General features: G+C 36.3%; 1 protein-coding gene across 4 annotated transcripts in view; it reads right to left on the reverse strand.

The window, feature by feature from the left end:
* Window positions 1-19128, reverse strand: part of JAK2 (Janus kinase 2) — a 107837-nt gene that overhangs the window by 8191 nt on the left and 80518 nt on the right. For 3 of the 4 annotated variants that reach the window (XM_006773839.2, XM_015570523.1, XM_015570524.1), the window contains 9 exons: window positions 16754-16905; window positions 16453-16603; window positions 15619-15755; window positions 13020-13209; window positions 12323-12447; window positions 11979-12151; window positions 8469-8586; window positions 6060-6173; window positions 4063-5109 (listed from right to left, as the gene is read on the reverse strand). In XM_006773839.2, the coding sequence (XP_006773902.1) occupies window positions 5002-5109; window positions 6060-6173; window positions 8469-8586; window positions 11979-12151; window positions 12323-12447; window positions 13020-13209; window positions 15619-15755; window positions 16453-16603; window positions 16754-16905 (1268 nt within the window). In that variant the 3' untranslated portion in view covers window positions 4063-5001. Of the gene's footprint in view, window positions 1-4062; window positions 5110-6059; window positions 6174-8468; window positions 8587-11978; window positions 12152-12322; window positions 12448-13019; window positions 13210-15618; window positions 15756-16452; window positions 16604-16753; window positions 16906-19128 lie in introns of those variants that run through there. The other variant, XM_015570522.1, reaches the window with a different exon arrangement.

Raw genomic sequence — 19128 nt, forward strand, 5'->3', positions numbered from 1 at the left:
TGAGCCCGACCAGGGGCTGCACCTAGGGATTGGGCCTGCCCTCTGCTACCCAGGAGCAGGCCTAAGCCAGCAGGTCGTTATCTCCCGAGGGGTCCCAGACTGCGAGAGGGCACAGGCCGGGCTGAGGGACCCCCCTTCCCCCCCGAATGCACAAATTTTTGTGCACCGGGCCTCTAGTAATGTATAAAAGTGCTTGTCAACGCCATAATGGCAGACATGTGTATCTTTTCTATGTAGTTCTGTTGATGTGGTCTAGACTTCTGCCCCAGGATCTGGTCCTTTTCTGGCTAGCATATGGTTCAATAAACCCTTAAAGCTTTTGGCTGTGAAAGTTCTTTTGTTTGCTTGTTTGTTTAAACACAATCTTTTCCTTACCGTCCTGCACTATTAATGTTATTTATCAAGTCAGATCTAAAATCTATGTTTCTGTCTATTCACACTACTCAAAGCTGACTTACTTGACCCTGATAAATATCATTTATAGGAGTGCCTCCTACTACAGTTACTAAAAACAAAACTATTTCCCAAACCTAAGAATATGGATAATTGGAACAAGGATTCTGAGATCTTTTAACCCTCTCATTTTATAAATTTGTTACAGTTATGTTCAAAAACAAGATGTTAAACAATTGCTATGCATAGAAAGACCTTATAATGGAATATTTATATAGTGTAAGCCCTAACAGTTGAGTTTTCTCCTTTTAAATGTATGACTCAAGCTTTGCTTGATGAGACATCCACTTCAAAGAAGATTATCTCCAATAAACACAATGCAGCCACAGTACTAGAAGAACCAGGGGCCTATCTCCACCAAGGCTCTTTTGCTTTAAAGATCTTGGTTTAATTTCAATAAATGAGCATTTGGGCCACTTGTTTTCTTTTCTTCCCATGCTTTAAATTCCTGCTCTTATGTTTTAGAGTGGGCCCATGAGCCCATGAAAGCTCGAGCCTCAACACTTGAAAGCAGAACCTTAGGCCAATGCATGTTCCCTCTCTGCCTCACTCCTCTTTCTCTCATCCCTCTCCCTCACCCATCCTTCCATCCCAACAATGATGGTTATTGCTAAATGGCAATCATAATAAGAGCCATGGGACCAGTTTAAGCACGTTAGTTACTGTTAGGCTGAGACCAACATAAAAAGCAAATCATTAACAAGTTCTAAAACCGTATTAATAAAGATTGGTGTTTCACTGGAGACAAGGCTTTTCTTTATACATTTGTAAGACTGAAAAAGAATGAACCATATTTGCGGCCCGCACCAATTAAGCAATGCTATCTGGCAGAAGCACAATATAAATTTCTTAATCTAAAAAAACGACATATTGCAAAAAAGTAAAAACATTAAATATTTTAATAATTAGATATATAATGCACATTTTACTCATATGAAATTTCACTCATATGAAAAGTTAAAGGCTTGACTATAAATTTGACTAACGTGAAAATTTTTAAATTCTCTTCTCTCAGTGTCATTCTGAAATCTCTCTGTTACTATCAGCATCATGAAACACTTGCATCTAGTTACCTTGAAATTAATTACAACCAACCCAAACCTGGGAGAAAACATAAAATTTCTGATATTCATACTCAGATGTTTTTCTTAAATAAAATGAAGCTTATCTCATATAATCTAGTCTTTTGCTTGGGTAATCTTGCTGGCATCCTTATTCTTCTTATTATTATTTATTCTGATACTAGAGGCCTGGTGCACAAAATTCATGCACTGGGGGAAGGGGTGTCCTTCAGCCCAGCCTGCGCCCTCTCGCAGTCTGGGACCCCTTGCTCCTTACCACCCACCTGCAGTGGAGGCAGGAGAGGCTCCTGATACTGGTGCTGTGCTCGCCAGCTGGGAGCCCAGCTTCTGGCTGAGCGGCACTGCCCCTGTGGGAGCACACTGACCACCAGGGGGCAGCTCCTGCATTGAGCGTCTGTCCCCTGGTGGTCAGTGCTGGTCATATCAATGGGTTGTTCTGCTGTTCAGTCGATTTGCATATTAGGGTTTTATTACATAGGATAAAAAAGTGAAAGAGCTTCAGTAAATAACACTGGAAAACTAGAGAAACTTTCATTAGAAATCATTTAAATACCAGAACTACAGTGGATATGGTAATGTTCCTAAGAACATGCAGTATAATCTTAGGAAGCATTTTTTTTAAAAAAAAATCTAAAGGTAAGTTTACTTTTATAAAAGGCTTTCTCTGCACATCCCTAAACCAATGTGTATACCCCCACTTCCTTGGTGGGGGTATTTAAAAGACAATGAAAAAGAAAATAACTTCTGAATATTTATTACATCAATATTTCAATTTTGGGGAACATGCTAAAGGCACAATGAAAAAAATAATACATCTTCATAGACTGGCCATATAACACTACCCCATGGAGAATGGCTCCCAGGTATAGAACTATGGGTATTTTCTAATGTCTACTCCATAATAAAATTGTTTAAATAAAACTGAAATATCAGAAGTTATAGTTGTGACAAAAATTTCACTTGACTTTATAGCAGAAGTCTTGGGTTGTAAGAAAGCACTCCTTCACAGCAAATTACAGTGTACTGGCAGCACATGTATAAATAACATAAAAAAAAGTGACTGTTTCCCAAAGCAGGTAGCCATGGATATAAGGAATTATTTATATAAAGACTATAATTTACTATACCAGAATATTTACAGAATTCTAAAAAAATCTTTATCCTCATTTCTGAAGAATATTAACTTGAAGAAACATTTTGGCATTAACTAGAACAGTAATTACCTATTTCTTATGCAGAAACAACTAAACAGTTACAGGTTCAATTTCTTTTCACGTATAGTCAAAATCAAAATTTAAAACACTACTAATCCTTAATGAATAATAATTCTCTTGAAAACAACATTTTACAATAAAGTAGTCATCAACTCTAAATACTTAAAAATGCTTACAAAGTATTTCTTCTCTACAAAAATTGAAACATTAAAAACGTTTTAAAAAAATTAGTTAACATCCTTGTTTTTAAAAACAAACAAAATGGCCCTCTCTGGTTTGGCTCAGTGGATAGAGCACCGTCCTGCGGACTGAAGCATCCTGGGTTCAATTCCAGTCAGGGGCACATGCCCAGGCTTGCGGACTCGATCCCCAGTAGGGGACATGCAGGAGACAGCCGATCAATGATTCTCTCTCATTGATGCTTCCATCTCTCTCTCTCCCTCTCCCTCTCCCTCTCCCTTCTTCTCTAAAATCAATAGAAAATAATAATAATAAAATAAATAAAAACAAACAAAATGTTTTAGACCTTTAAAATTATACCTTTCAGAACTTAAGTTTTAATACAAAAATCTGAAATCAAGCACATCATCATACTTTTGACTTGAAAAGTAGGAAAATGGAGATCTTTAATTGCACTGTATTTACAGATCTTGAAGTCTTTACAAATTAAATAAAAATTATATTCAACTTTCATAAAAATATTTACTATAAACCTTTTAAAATTTTAAATGATTTTTTTATTCGGCAACCACAAAATATTTTAAAGATCATGTAAAAAGAATTTCTCCTCTTTCCTTTCTTCTAACCAAAAGAATCTCAAACTTTACATGTGAAGCATTTTTTCTTACAGAATTTGCACTTTAAAACTAGCTCCAAAAAGTAATCAGAAAAATAATTATAAGTGTGTTTAAAAAAATAGCACATACCACTGAAACTAGAGTAAGAAATTATTTTCTTTTTAACCCAAATACTAAGTATTTTAAACTTTTTATAAATAACAATAAATACCGCCTCATATTATGTATGGTGTATAAAATGGAGTAGCACTAAAACAAATGATGACAATGAACAACCCGTTATACTTCACTGAAAATAAGTATGCTCTCATTTTTCTTAGAGGAATATTATGAATTTTCTACTAGCATTCTGGAATAAAATAACAAGCATACTTTTTTTTTTTTACCAATTTCCTCTCATTTCTCCTTTGAATATAAGATTTTCTAAATTTTCTAAGAAAAAATTTATTCTGAGACTACAAGAGATTTCTGAAACCCCTAAAATACAGTCTTAAAAAACATCTCTAACCCATACTATGAATCTTAATAGGTTAAATTTAATGCATGATGATAGGTTCCAAGGATTGAAGAATCATAGTGACAGCCAATAGCTCAAGGGATGACAATAATCCTGCATTTGTAATCTCAAAATTTTAAAAGAAAACTATTTACCAGTCTTAGAAAAATTTAGAGATCTATTTAAAAAAACAACAACAACATACTCATCACAAATAGATACAAGGGAGACAAATAAGAAAATAGATTGTGTTACAGCTTTGTAAACTTGTTCCATTTCAAAATGTATTCTTTATAGTTAAGGAAATCCCTATACAAATAAAACTAAACATTTGTTCCCTTTTCTTTGAAAAATATTTACAGTACATAAAATGATAAGCAAAAAGTGTACACCTGCTTATATTGCTGGCCAGTGATATAGATGAACAAGAACACAAAAGTGCTTACTCAATTATTTGAGCATCTTAATTTGTTTGTATAGTGAAGTTACTATAGATCAACTATGGAAAAATTAGAAAACACCATTAATGAACCAGCCCTTGTGTAAAAGATCACACAAGATGCCAAGGTATTATACATTCACTGTGGTAAAAACTGTACATATATATTCTGTGCTTCTTTAACATTGTAAAATTTATATTACAATTTTTTTATCTCTCAAAATTCTGAGTTAAAAAACATCTATTTTTTTCTTTTGCCAAAGAAAAGTGATGTTAACCAAGTTCATGAAACTTTTTACAAAATTCTTTACTAAGAACTTTTCATCAATTTCTTTTACTGGTGTCCCCATAAAGAAAAACTCACTATACTTTGAAAGTTTTGAGCAGATATTTCCACATCTTTGTGGCTAGCATCATGATATACATAACAATGACATATGTAATAATAGTCCACAACAATGTGAAATACAAAACTTTGTTCTCTAACTTTATTTTGGTCTCAGAGTGAAGTTCATTTCGTTCATCCAGCTATGTTGTCCCTTATTTGATCAACCCGAAGAGCTAGGTTTCTGAAAGACGGACGTTGATTTACATTATTATTCCAGCATTCTGTCATGATCACATAGATCTGTAAAAGAGAAAATAAACCAGAATTATAATGAACACAAAGTGCTATTTTGTTTATTGGCAGAAGACATGAATTCAGAACTCCCACTTAATTCTTCCATATAGGTATCTGTGCCTAAATCCATAGTTATATTACTAGAGGCCTGGTGCATGAAATTCGTGCACGATGTGGGGGTCCCCTCAGCCCAGCCTGCCCCCTCTCTCAATCCAGGACCCCTTGGGGGATGTCCGACTGCCAGTTTAGGCCCCAGGATCGGGCCTCCGTAGTCCAACGCCACCTGCAGCTCTTACCTGCAGCTCGTGCTCATCCTGACCCCACTGTGCCTGCCGCAGGCTTGCGCCCAATCAGTCCCAATTGGGAGAGGCTCAATCTGCCAAAGTAGCACTCACCAGCCATGAGCCCTGCGTCTGGTGCCCTCCCAAGGGGAGTGGACTGTGGGATCAGGCTGAAACCAGCTCTCCGACATCCCCCATGGGGTCCCAGATTGCAAGAGGGCGTAGGCCAGGCTGAGGGACCCCACCGGTGCACGATCAGGCTGGGGAGGGACCACAGGAGGGCCCCAGGGCATGTTTGGCCCATCTTGCTCAGTCCCAATCGGCCAGACCCCAGCAGCAAGCTAACCTACCGGTCAGAGCGTCTGTCCCTTGGTGGTCAGTGCACGTCATAGCGACTGGTCGACAACTGTCCACCCCCTGGTGGTCAGTGCATGTCATAGCGAACAGTTGAGGAACCTTAGCATATCATTAGCATATTACTCTTTGATTGGTTGTTCAGTTGTTCTGTTTGGTCTATTTGCATATTACCCTTTTATTATATAGGATTATTATATAGGATGCTATTTATTTAAAAGCTCATCAATTAAATTTGATCAAGTGACCTGAAGTCCTTGTTCTAAAAGAGCAAGAAATTGTATGATTACTATGGATAAAAAAAATAAATGAATTTGTGACCTCATCTGGGCATCCATCTGGTCTTGGTAATCTTCCATTATTCTTCAAGAGTTCTATCAAATGAAACACAATCATCTGTCCTTGTTTGTCGTTGCCAATCATACGCATGAATTCCTGGAACATAAACCCACATTTCAGTGAGATTTTTTGGGTACATTTAATTTGAAGCAGAAATCTTTCTCAACTTCTTTCAATAAATGGGAACAATTCTGTATATGTATGCTTTCTTATATGTTTGAAACGTTTTAAAAACAGACTATTTTGCTTGGTTGGTGTGACTCAGTGGCTGAGCATCAACCCAGGAACCAAGAGGTTGCTGGCTCGATTCCTGGTCAGGGCACATGCCCAGGTTGCAGGCATGGTTCCCAGAGGGGGCATGCAGGAGGCAACTGATTGATGATGTTCCTTTCCCATCAATGTTTCTACCTCTCTATCCCTCTCCCTTCCTCTCTCTTTAAAAATAATCAATGAAAAATATTTTCAAAAGTCAAACTATTTTAAAACTTCCTTTTCAGGAATACTTCAGACAGGATTGTTATATGTGGAACCTCTATAATGCCATTTCTATAAATGTAATATACTCAACACAAATTCCCTGAGAAGGGCCCAAAACAAGTGAACTAAAACTATATTTACATTTTTTTGGTGACTATTGTTTTAACATGTCACATTACATTACGTTTCAGCTGAAATAAAAACTTGAGTGTAAAAGAGGGCATAATAAAAAGAGTGCAGAATGAATGTTTAAGTAAAAGTACATGGAGAGAAAAATATGTTCAAGTGTTAAAAATTCATAAAAATCTGATTTGTAAGCTAGGAAAATATTTACAGCACATCCTTTATTGAAATATAGAGACCTCTTATAAACTGGTAAGAAAAATTACTAAAATAAAAATGGGCAAAGCACATAAGGAGATAATGCACACACATATGTACACCAAATACCCAATAAGTATGTGTTCAGTCACACTGATAGGAGAAATGCAATTTTAGATCAAATAGATGCAACTTCTCTCCTACCAATTTGGCAAAGTTGCATAAAAACACAATAGTGGATACTGTCAAATGATGACATGCACATGCCCTGTGCACTGCTACTGAGAATGCAATCTGATACAGCTTTTCTGGAAAGCATTCTGAAAAACTCAAGAACCTTTAAAAGAGTTCATAACCTTTCATCTATTATTAAATTTTTATTCTAAGGTGACAACCACAGAGAAACAAATATTTATGTATAAGGATGTTCACTATGTTCATTGAGGTGTTACATAAAAGACTGAAAATGGAAAATAATTGTTTAGAAATTACATCCTTATTATGAAATGCTATCCAAAAGTTAGAAGCCATATTTTCAGTAAATAGTTACTAATAAAGGAAAATATCCATGCTCTAATACTTAATTTAAAAAACAAGACAGCAAGCTGTATAGTATAACCTTTATTTTATAAAAAAATTATTTTAATACAGTTTCACTTTTACATATAAAATTAAAAGAAGCCAGGAAGAAAACATACCACAGTACTAAAATAGTTACCTCTGAGTAGTTGAATTGGAGAGGATTTTTTTCATACTTTTCAATATTAAAGAAAATTCTACAATGATCAGAAAAAAACTACTTTAAAAGCTTAACTTTTGCAATAATTTCTAGAATGAATGAGTTATTGGATGTATTAAGAATAATATTAAGAGAATATAGTAAACTAGAGGCCCACTGCACGAAATTCGTGCACGGGAGGGGGGATGTCCCTCAGCCTAGCCTGCACCCTCTCCAATCTGGGATGCCTTGGGGGATGTCCAACTACTGGCAGTCAGACATCACTCTTACAATCCAGGACTGCTGGCTCCTAACCACTTGCCTGCCTTCCTGCCTGATCGTCCCTAACGGCTTCTGCCTATCAGCCTGATCACCACCTAACTGCTCCCCTGCCGGCCTGATCGCCTCCAACTGCCCTCTTCTTCCAGCCCAATCACCTCCAACTGCCCTCCCCTGCTGGCCTGATCTCACCCCCAACTGCCCTCCCCTCTGGCCTAATGGCCCCCAACTGCCCTCCCCTGCCAGCCTGATCTCGCCCCCAACTGTTCTCCCCTGCAGGTCTGGTTCCCCACAACTGCCCTTCCCTGCTGTCCTGATCGCCCACAACTGCCCTCCCCTGCCGGCCATCTTGTGGTGACCATCTTGTGACATCGTGCGATGCCCCCTAGGCTTTTATTATATAGGATAGTACTCTACCCCTCTTCTTTTTAAAAATTCAAGTTAACTTAATCAATAAGTTTAGGGTTATTTTGTTGGATGTTGTATTACAAATAAGCAAGAAGAGGCTAGATAAGCTTTAAGCTTACTATTATTGTTTGGCAAAGCTTTTCTCATGTTAAAAAAAAAAAGTTGAAAGTAAATGAAAACATACTGACCGCTGGTGGACTTTTACTCTTCTCAATATAGGTGAAAAGTTCATATAGAACCACTCCAAAGCTCCAAACATCTGAGGCCACAGAAAACTTGCTCTCTGTCAGTGATTCTGGAGCATACCTGTGAAATAGGAAAGCATTTAAAAGGTGGTTACTTGATGTGTCAACTCTCGTTTGTAGCTGCAAATCAATTGGATTAAAAAAAAAAAAGCAAGATGTACAGGAAAGAGTTAACATAGCAGGCTTGAGGCTGTCATCCTAAAAAAGGCCTGCTTGCAATGTTGACACTTGACTGGTACTGGGAACTTAGATTTCAGGAGTGTTTCCACAATTCCCTAAATGATAAGAGGGGCTCACGGTGCCTAAAATGTTTCTGCAAACGACATGGTTTGTGCTGAATGCCCACTTTCCCTCTAGGAGTCTGAAATTGTGGTACATACCAGGCAGAGGGTGCTTACGTGTCCAGTCCCAATACAAACCTTGGGCACTGTGTTGTCACAATTACTGCTGGGAAAAGGAAGTGTGTCCCACATGACTTTACTGAGAGAGGACCTTGGAAGATTGTGCTTGGTTTCCTTCAGCTTTGACCCAGACTCCTTTCCCCTTTGCTGATTTGCTTTGTGTCCTTTCCCTGTAAGGAATCATAGCTACGAATATGGCTGTATGCTGAGTGCTATGAATCCTCCTAGTGAATACCAAACCTGAGAGTGGTCTTAGGAACCTCCAAATACACAAAGATAACTCAAAACAAAAAACAAACAAACAAACAAAAAAAACATTTTTGTCTCTATAGGAAACACCAGGGTTAACTGCAAAGTACTATAGAGAGAAAACGTTGCTTCTAAACTGGAGCAAGACTTGAAGCTATTAACATATAAAAGAAAAAACCTGCTCATCCCAAGGAAGTGATTTTTGTAAAGGAGCACAGAAAATTGGAAAGTCCGGGAGAAATGGTGCAATTATCTACTCAAGTATCAACACTAACCAAGGGAGAATTTTGACTAATGGACTGTGAATATCCTGGTTACATTGCTAAGTTTATCCTTATTATAGAGAGTGATGACAGAGATCTGTTTAAGATTGATGAGATTTAAACTATAAATTACAAAAATTTAATCTCTCCTTTAAAATATACTCACTTCCATAAATCCTTCTCTGACTACTCAAGGTTTTTATGACCCAATGCTACTGAATTTCTATACTTGTAGCCAATACCACACAATTAACCATGCAATGCTATATTAATTTTATATTGTTTCTAAAAACACTTAACATTTTTAGTTATATTTTTAAATAAATGTTAGCTTTAGCCACAAATGGAACATAACATCCTTGAAGACAGTGCTACTCCCCCAACCATTGTAAAGTATTCTCATCCTTCATCTATCCTGAAAGTACTCCTGTAATCGCCTCCTCACTCCTCCCTCCCCCGATCTGGAAGGCTGTTTCTCTCTCCCATCACCACTGTAAGAATAAATACAAATCAAAAATATAATTCTCCTTGTTGAAAATGAGGAAAATGACTCTTCCCCCTCTTTCCTTAAAGCATTTATTTTAGAAAACTTACCATTGTAAATTCTTTATCTCTTTCAAATGTATGTAAGTATTTTTTTAAAGCTTTTGCTCAAATGCCTCTTGCCAGCTTTATGATATGTTTTTCTCAAGAACCTGGGAACCATCTCTTTGTAATATAATCATCAAGGAAGTTAGCACCCCTACTTCTCAGTTTCTGTGAGAAGGGCAGGTACCTGACTCCTTCCAAGTTACAAAATTATCTCTTGTCATAAGTTATAGTTTATTTTTCCTTTGGTAAAGCCAATTAGCTAATACCTGGTGACTTCAATTACCCAGTGAATTTAGGATGAACCATGTGTGACAAATGTGATGTCAAGTCCTCTCACTTGAGGACTAGTTACTGTTTATCATGAGAAAATGTATGTAATCGGTTGAATTTGCTTGGCCATAAGAAAGAATAAGATTTCTTTTTCTCTTTGCAATCCATACGCAGATTGCTTTTGATGCACAATACCTTCTGGATTAATGCTTACTCAGTAATAAAACTGTTTTCTTTCTAGCTTCTCCCTGCTATTAGCCTCACCTTAATGTACCCTCTAAGCCAGTTCTCCAACCATTAGGTCAAAGGCCCTTATACACTCTTAAAAATTACTGAAAAAAAGCTGAAATTACTATAAAAAGAATGCTTCTGTGAGAAGAGCGGCATTGTTTTACATTTTTAAAGTTTCTTTACTGTTTGCTTTAAGAGAGAGTATAAGAGTATAACCTGTGGAAAATTCCACTATCTATTCATGAAAAAAGGAGAGTGAAAAAAGCACATGATATCTTAGTATTAGTGTTAAAATAACTTTTGATAACAGACTCCCTAAAGGGGGTACAAGGAGTCCCCATACTTTGAGAACTGATATTCTGCACCAAAAGTAGAGGTGGAGGGGGAAAAAAAAGTAAATTCATATTCCTAAAATATGACTCTCACAATTTTATGCCCTGGATAAAGCCTCTAAATCTTTCACCTACACAATGTTTACTAAATAAAGGCTGACCTCTTTAACATGTTGTACAGGGCTCAATATCATTCTAGCCCCAATTGCTCCCTGTTTGCTCTGTAATTATGCCATTCACTTACAAGCCCTCATCCTCTTGTTCTTATCCTCTTCTTATGGTAAACTTAAAAAAAAAATTAAGTAATACTTTCTTTTCTTTCTATTAAAGTATAGTGACATATAATGTTATATGAGTTTCAGGTATACAACATAGTTATTCAACATTTACATAGCTTATGAGGTGATCATAGTGATAAATCTAGTAACCATCTGTCACCATACAAAGTTATTATGATACCACTGATTATCTTCCTTGTACTGTACATTATACCCCTGTGACTTATTTTATAATTGGAAGTTTGTACTGCTTATTCCCTTTCACCATTTTCATTCATCTCCCTAGGACCTCCAACACCTCTAGGGTACCATGCTAAGTGAAATAAGTCAGACAGAAAAAGACAAATACCAAATGATTTCACTTGATATAATATGTGGAAACTAAAAAACCTTGTCCTTGAGCAAGCTATTTACCCTGTCTACAATTCAGTTCCTTCATGCTTAAAATGAGATATTAATACATATTCTCCAAGGATTCTTATGAGGATTAAATGAGATAATCCATGACACGCATGTAAGCCCAATGCAAGTACATGAGAAATTTTTGCTACTATTATCCTATATAATAAAAGGCTAATATGCAAATTGTCCCCTTGACCGTGAGTTCAACCAGGGGGCAGGGCCGGCCCACCAACTGACCGCGACCCCTCCCCCTGGTCGGCCCCCCCAATCACCCTCCTGACCCCAATCGGGGTGGGCCAGCTGGACCCCACCTGTGCACGAATTCATGCACCAGGCCTCTAGTAAATATATAAATGACAAACTATTAATAATAGTAAAAGTAAAGTTTTAATTTTATGCTCTAAAATTTCATTTTATTATACTAAAATATACTCACCAGAATATAGGGCTTTCACCAGGTTCTTTCACTTTGTAGTACTCTTTGTCTTGTGGCAAGACTTTGGTTAACCCAAAATCTCCAATTTTAACTCTGTTTTCATTCTCTACCAATATATTCCTTGTTGCCAGATCCCTGTGGATATACCTTTTCGTACCAAGATATTCCATACCCTATGGATAAAAATAACATTTTTTCTTTCAGCCAGTTTTGTAAACATAATCAATTTCAATGGTCTTGCCTATTTATAGTCCCTTAATTATCTAAGATAAACTAGAGAATTTCTTAACAATTACCTTAACATGTTCACTTCATCTACAACTAATAGCCAGAATATTAGGTACCTTGCATATCTGAGATGTATATTGCAGAAGTTTCTTATGATCTATTCGTTCTTTATGCTTTTGGAGATAGTCCCGTAAACTTCCATATGGTAAATATTCCATAATTAATCTTAGATTACGCCGGCCTTTTAAAACACAAATGGGAACATAATGTTATGCTCTGCCATATTTTACTGATGAAATATTAAAAAAACCATACATAAATGACTTAAAGATATATAAAATCTGAGTCTAAGATGACAGAATTTATTTGTAAATTAAAGATGAAATAGTAAAGAACAGAGGCTTTTTGAATCAAAAAGTTTTAAAAAGCTTTAAAGTAGTTGTTTTAGTCTTCTGTAACGCAAATCAAAATAAGCTGAGAAAACTTCCTTCTCCTCATTTTGTACTGAACAAAAAGCATCAAATTTAAATATTATATTTTTAAAGAAAATATGAGCAAAGACAATTTCTTTCTTTGAAAATGATATTTGCTTAATGAGCATAAGCAAGGGTGATAACAAACATTTTCAGTGAAGAGAATGATTAACCGACTAGTCAGAGATTTCCTGTAGTTACAGTCCACCATCACCAAGCAATCTTCCGTCTTCTCTCCCTGGGCACTGTTGTAAGTCCACATCTTGACACAGTATGTTTCTATTATGCAGGATGCCAACAACATAGCTTGAGTTCAAAATAGGTTTCAATGGCAACATACCAGCACTGTAGCACACTCCCTTGTACTTTACAATGTTGTCATGCTGCAGGGATTTCAGGATTTCAATTTCCCTTTCAAAGTCTCGGAGGTGCTCTTCAGTGCTGTGCTGGAGCTTTTTCACAGCCACCACCTCCCCAGTGTTGTCTTGTAGAGGGTCATACCGGCACATCTCAACACTCCCAAAGTTACCCTGAACAATACAACACATCAGGACAGAAATCTCAAGTTTTCCACACAAACACTAACAAATTCTAATGACATTAGCAATTCCAACCGTCAGAATTAACACACTTCCCTAAGCTTAGATTAGGTAACTTTCAAGACAAAAAAGAAAATAGTAATTCCACAGGTAGGTAGTAAACATATACATTTAATTTATTCAAAAAGAATTAAAAGATGAAATATAAACAACTTCCAAAAAGCTTTTAGACACAAATCATGAACATTAATTATTAAGACAACCCAAGGGACATGCTATCTATCACTATCTTCCAGGAAGAACTTCACTTTTTCACAATACACCCTTCAGTATCACTGCCAGTGAGCTGGATGGAGTAAGGGTCTATTATGGACTGAATGTGTATGTCTCCCCAAAATTCATATGATAAAGCCCTAACCCCCCAATGCATGTATTTGGAGACTGGACTTGTGAAGAGGCGATACAGAATAAATGGGGTCATAAGGGTGAGGCCTTAATCTGATAGAACTGGTGCCTTTAAAAGCAGAAGAAGAGCCCTGACCGGTGTGGCTCAATGCTTTGAGTGTCAGCCAAGCACCAAAGGGTAGAGGTTCAATTCCTGGTCAATGCCACGTACCTGGGTTGCAGGTCTGATCCCCAGCCCCAATTGGGGCATGTACGGGAGGCAACCAGTTGATATATCTCCCACATAGATATTTCTCTCTCTTTCTCCTCCTCCCTCAGTCCCTTTCACTCTCTCTAAAAATCAATGTAAAAAATCTCAGGTGAGGATTAACATAAAAAAAGAAGAAGAAGAAGAGGAAGAGACACTAAAGCTCTCTGTCAATAAGATGGCCAAATGAGGACCACTAAGAGAGCCCTCACCAGTAACCAAACCCTTTCAGAACCTTGATTTCAGACTTTCCAGCCTCTGGAACTATCAGAAATAAATATCTGATGGTAAAGCCACTAAGTCTATGGTATTTTATTATGTCATCCTGATAAGATTAGTACACAATCTGTATTATTTGCTCAAGAAAGTAAATTTTTAGCCTAAGGGGATGTTCCCGCTTTTTTGTTTTTAAGGTGAGTCATTAAAGAAACCTCTTCTCTTTTTTTTTCTTTCCTCTTCTCTTTTTATTAAGATTTATTATCTATACAGAGTTGATATATAATATTTATAATTAAGCTTTGGGTATTAATCAAAGTAATATATTTTGGATATTATTGCATTCTTAAAGAACAGAACAACATAGTGTTAAGCTAAAGTTTCTAAGAGACTATATTTTCAGCTATATTTTTGAAGTCAATTTTTAAAAAAACTTAGACCACATATAAGCTCAAAGTTAAATCTCTAATTACACAGGCCAGACAGCAGTGATGAGATGTCACTACTGAGATTAGGTTATAAAAAGACCATGGTTTCCACATTGGGTGTTTGCCCTCAGCTGCCATGTTGTGAGAATCCTATGGAGAGGCCTGTGTTAGTGAACAGAGTCCAGTCAACATCTAGACTCTGAACAATCAGATTATTTCTTCCTCAGATGACTAAAAAGGAAGAGAGTAGAAAGGCTTAATTTATCCCTGGCTGGCGTGGCTCAGTTGGTTGAAGCGACCTGTACATCAAGAGGTGACAGGTCCAATTCCCAGTCTGGACACGTACCTAGGTTGCACGTTCGTTGTGGGGCGTATGAGAGGCAACCGATGGATGTTTCTCTCTCTCTCTCTCTTCCCTTCTCTAAAAATCAACAAACACATCCTCAGTTGAAGATGAAGAAGAAAGAAGAAGAAAGAAGAGGAGGAGGAGGAGGAGGAGAAGGGGAGGGGAGGAGGAGGAGAAGAAGAAAAGAAGAAGAAGAAAAGAAGAAGGAGGAGAAGAAGGAGGAGAAGAAGGAGGAGGAGGAGAAGAAAGAAGAAGAAGAAAGAGGAAGAAAAGGAAAAGAAGAAGAAAGAAGAAGAAGAAAAAAGGAGAAGAAGAAGAAAGAGAAGAAAGTTCACAGAGAAGAAAGAGGAGGAAGAGGGAGGAGGAGGGAGGGGGAGGAGGGAGGAGGAGGAGGAGGAAGGAAGAGGAGGGAGGAGAAAGAAGAAGAAGAAGAAGAAGGGCTTAATTGTCCCTTTCTCTATTTCATAAATAAAGCACCCTCTACCAAGAAACAGTCCCATGGTCAAATCAGTAGGGGAAATGTTACCTAATTTTTGAATATGTTCAATGCATATTACATGTTAAAGATTCTGAAAAGTTCTTCTTAAAGATAACTGTTTAACGCAGCACTTCTCCAACATCTGACAATTAAACTTTTTCTACAAATACTCCTTAAAGTTTTATGAAATGTGAACTTCAGAGAATCTAAAGCCTTTTTTTCCTAAATAAAATGTTCTATGGCTATAATTTAACTATTTAAAAAACTTCTTTCATCTTACCTTGCCAAGTTGCTGCAGAAATTTCAAGTGTCTCTCTTCAAACTGAGTAGGGTCTCGGTCTTCAAAAGCTCCAGAAAACCCTAGGGCACCTATCCTCATATTTGGTAACATGTCATTCTCTGTTAACAATTCATAATCTGCAGAAATAAAGAATAATACACCATAATCTGGCAAATAAATTCTCTGGGTTAATATGTATTCAAGCTGACCAAAATAATTAGAATTTAGAAATACTAAACACAGGATAATGTTAATAGTTTAGATTATATTAATGGAGCCTTTACTTATTACCCACAATCTGACAGGCTTTCAAGAAAGATTTTTACAAAGAATAAATAATTACTTTATAAAATTGGCAGTTTTTATATTTATAAAGAATATATTCTGATTTCTTTGTGAAATTAGTAATACTGGAAAAGGAAATACCTGTAGGTCAGACACATGCATTTTTAGCTACATACTTTAAAGGAGTGGACAAAAACAAATCTACTTCATGTTTAGAAAATGAATTATAAAATGTATGAAAACTAGTTTTTAAAAAACAAGTAATTGTTTTTTAAAAACTCAAATAAGATAAACTTTTATAATATACTAGTCATCAAGTAGCAGACTAAAAATGGGTAAATGAAGGAGAAAAAGCCTTTTTTTAAATGTAAATATTGCTCAATCAAGGAGTCTAGAATATGTATAAAGTAGGAAAGTCATATGCCCATATGAGATTCTAAAAGACATCAAAGAACTTATTGAGAGGATTACAAAATTAGTAAAGATTTGTTAAATACAAAAAAACACACAAAAAATCAGAAAGATAGCTGGAGAATCAATAATACATACCTGGAGTAAACAAACTATTAAGATCTCGTATGATGGCTCTGAAAGAAGGTCTAAAATCTGGTTCATAATCCATACAATTATTAATAAGATTTGCTAATTCTGTCCACTTTGGTGCAGGAAGCTGGTGTCTATCTTCATAAAACTGTAGCTTCTATAATTAAAGAACCACACATTGAGAATTGTGTAATGCCTTATCAATCCCTTCTTTTTAAAACCCCTTTTTATATTAAAAAATAAAAAATCATGTGAAAGAATCATCAAGGATCACAAAATTAATCCAACCCCACAGTCTACAACTTACTCTTTGAGAATCCAAAGCACTCAGAGGCTTATCTCCTCCACTGCAGATTTCCCACAAAGTGGTACCAAAACTCCATTTGTCTGTTGCCAAGTTTAAGTTTTTAGGATTTTCAATACATTCAGGTGGTACCCATGGTATTCTCTCCTGAAGAACTTTTAAGTGATAGGAACATGGTATGGTTAAATAGTTCTCACAAGGAAGTAATTCTTTTATATGCAAATCATTTTCAAACTGATTTGAATAATCATTTAATTCAAGATCTCATTTTTAACAATGACAACACTGAAATAATTTGCCCAAAATCACACGATTTTTTATTAGCACTAAGAGAACTAGAACTCTGTACAATAACTCCTGATCAACTAAATTTTTTTCCATTAAGTCACCAATTTTAAGCCCATGTGCCGCAAGAATTTTTAAAACCTGCAATACCTGACCTACTTAGTCAGGGGCAATGACCTCTTCTCCTTAAACTGTCAAATAAAAAAATTACAAAAGCCAACACAATAGACATCCAGTGTGAATGCACCAAAATGGATGAAATCTGCACTTCCATACATAATTAGGAATTAAAACTGTTTTTTTTAATTATGTATAAAATAGTAAAGAAAAAATTATTTGACAAAGGTATGAGAAGTACACATCTAAAGCACATCCCAGTATTTAGAGAAATGCAGGAGAGGACAAAGGAAGGACACATTAACTAATACCAAAGAGACAGAGGGTAAAACTGGCTAAGTCCTCCAAAAAATGTCAATTTAGATACATTGTACAACAGGGATCCTCAAACTTTTTAAAGAGGGGGCCAGTTCACTGTCCCTCAGACCGTTGGAGGGCCGGACTATAGTTTAAAAAAAACCTATGAACAAATTCCTATGCACACTGCACATATCTTATTTTGAAGTAAAAAAACAAAACGGGAACAAATACAATATTTGTATTTGCATGTGGCCTGCAGGCTGTAGTTTGAGGACCCCTGTTGCACAACATCAAAATAAACTCCAGTTCAAAGAGCAGAACATGTAAACAAAAAACATAAAATATTTAGAAAAAACATTTAGGTAAATATTTGATCTGTGGATTGGAAAGAATTTTCAAAGTATAAAAGCAATGGAAGAAATCATAAAAAATTATCAATAAATTTTCATATTTAAACAATCTTAAGGTTAAAAAAATTATAAGGTAAATCAGGATGTAAAGAATTCAACCAAAATGAGAAAGGTTGACCAAACTGTTTCATGAAGAATACACACTGATCAAAAACAGTTCACTAAGACGTGCAGAGAAAAATGAACAAAAGATGTGAAGAAACAGTGCAGTAAAAAACAAATACATGCCCGCTGGTGTGGCTCAGTGGTTGAGCACTGACCTATGAACCAAGAGGTCATGGTTTGATTCCCAGTCAGGGTACATGCCTGGGTTGCAGGCTTGATCCCCACTGTGGGGTGTGCAGGAGGCAGGCGATGAATGGTTCTCTCTCATCATTGATGTTTCTCTCCCTCTGCCTCCCTTCTGAAATCAATAAAAATATTTTTTTAAATTAAAATAAATAAAATAGAAATATACAATTTATGAAAAATTGTTTAGTGTCATGAATAATCATAGAACAACAAAGCAAAACAATGAGGTGTGATTTTAATGTATTAAATTAAGAGTTCTCCAATGCTTGAAAGCCCTCTAGGTCACTGAGTACCACTTTTTCAGAGCGTTCCCTGATGGCTTGTATCGAGAGCCTAAAAAATGTTCCCATCCCTTGATCCAGTAATTGCATCGTAGTGATCTACTCTAAGGAAATATTCAGAGATATAGCTAAGATTTTCACATATTATCATAGTCTCTAAATAAATATGAAAATAAAGAATGAATAAAATCTGACCTTTCATACATAATTAGGGATAGCCGGTTTGGCCCAGTGGATAGAGCAGTGGCCCAGGGACTGAAGGGTTACAGGTTCGATTCCAGTCAAGGGTACATACTTTGGTTGCAGGCTCAATCCCTGGCCCAGTTGGGGCACATTCAGGAGGCAACCAATCAATGAGTCTCTCTCACATTAATGTTTATTCTCTGTTCATCCCCCTCCCTTCCACTCTCTCTAAAAGTTAATAGAAAAATATCCTTGGGTGAGGATTAACAACAAAATTATCTTTATTTGATGTATCATTCTCAAATACGTTCTTCCATATAATGAACTCCCTTTTCATTTTGTTGATGGTTTCTTTTGCTGTGCAAAAACTTTTTATTTTGATGAGTCCCATTTGTTTATATTCTCTTTTGTTTTCTTTGCCCTAGGACAGTGATAGTGAACCTTTTGAGCTCAGCGTGTCAGCATTTTGAAAAACCCTAACTTAACTCTGGTGCCGTGTCACATATAGAAT

Source organism: Myotis davidii, unplaced genomic scaffold (genome assembly GCF_000327345.1).
Source record: "Myotis davidii unplaced genomic scaffold, ASM32734v1 scaffold547, whole genome shotgun sequence".
Lineage (NCBI taxonomy): Eukaryota > Metazoa > Chordata > Mammalia > Chiroptera > Vespertilionidae > Myotis > Myotis davidii.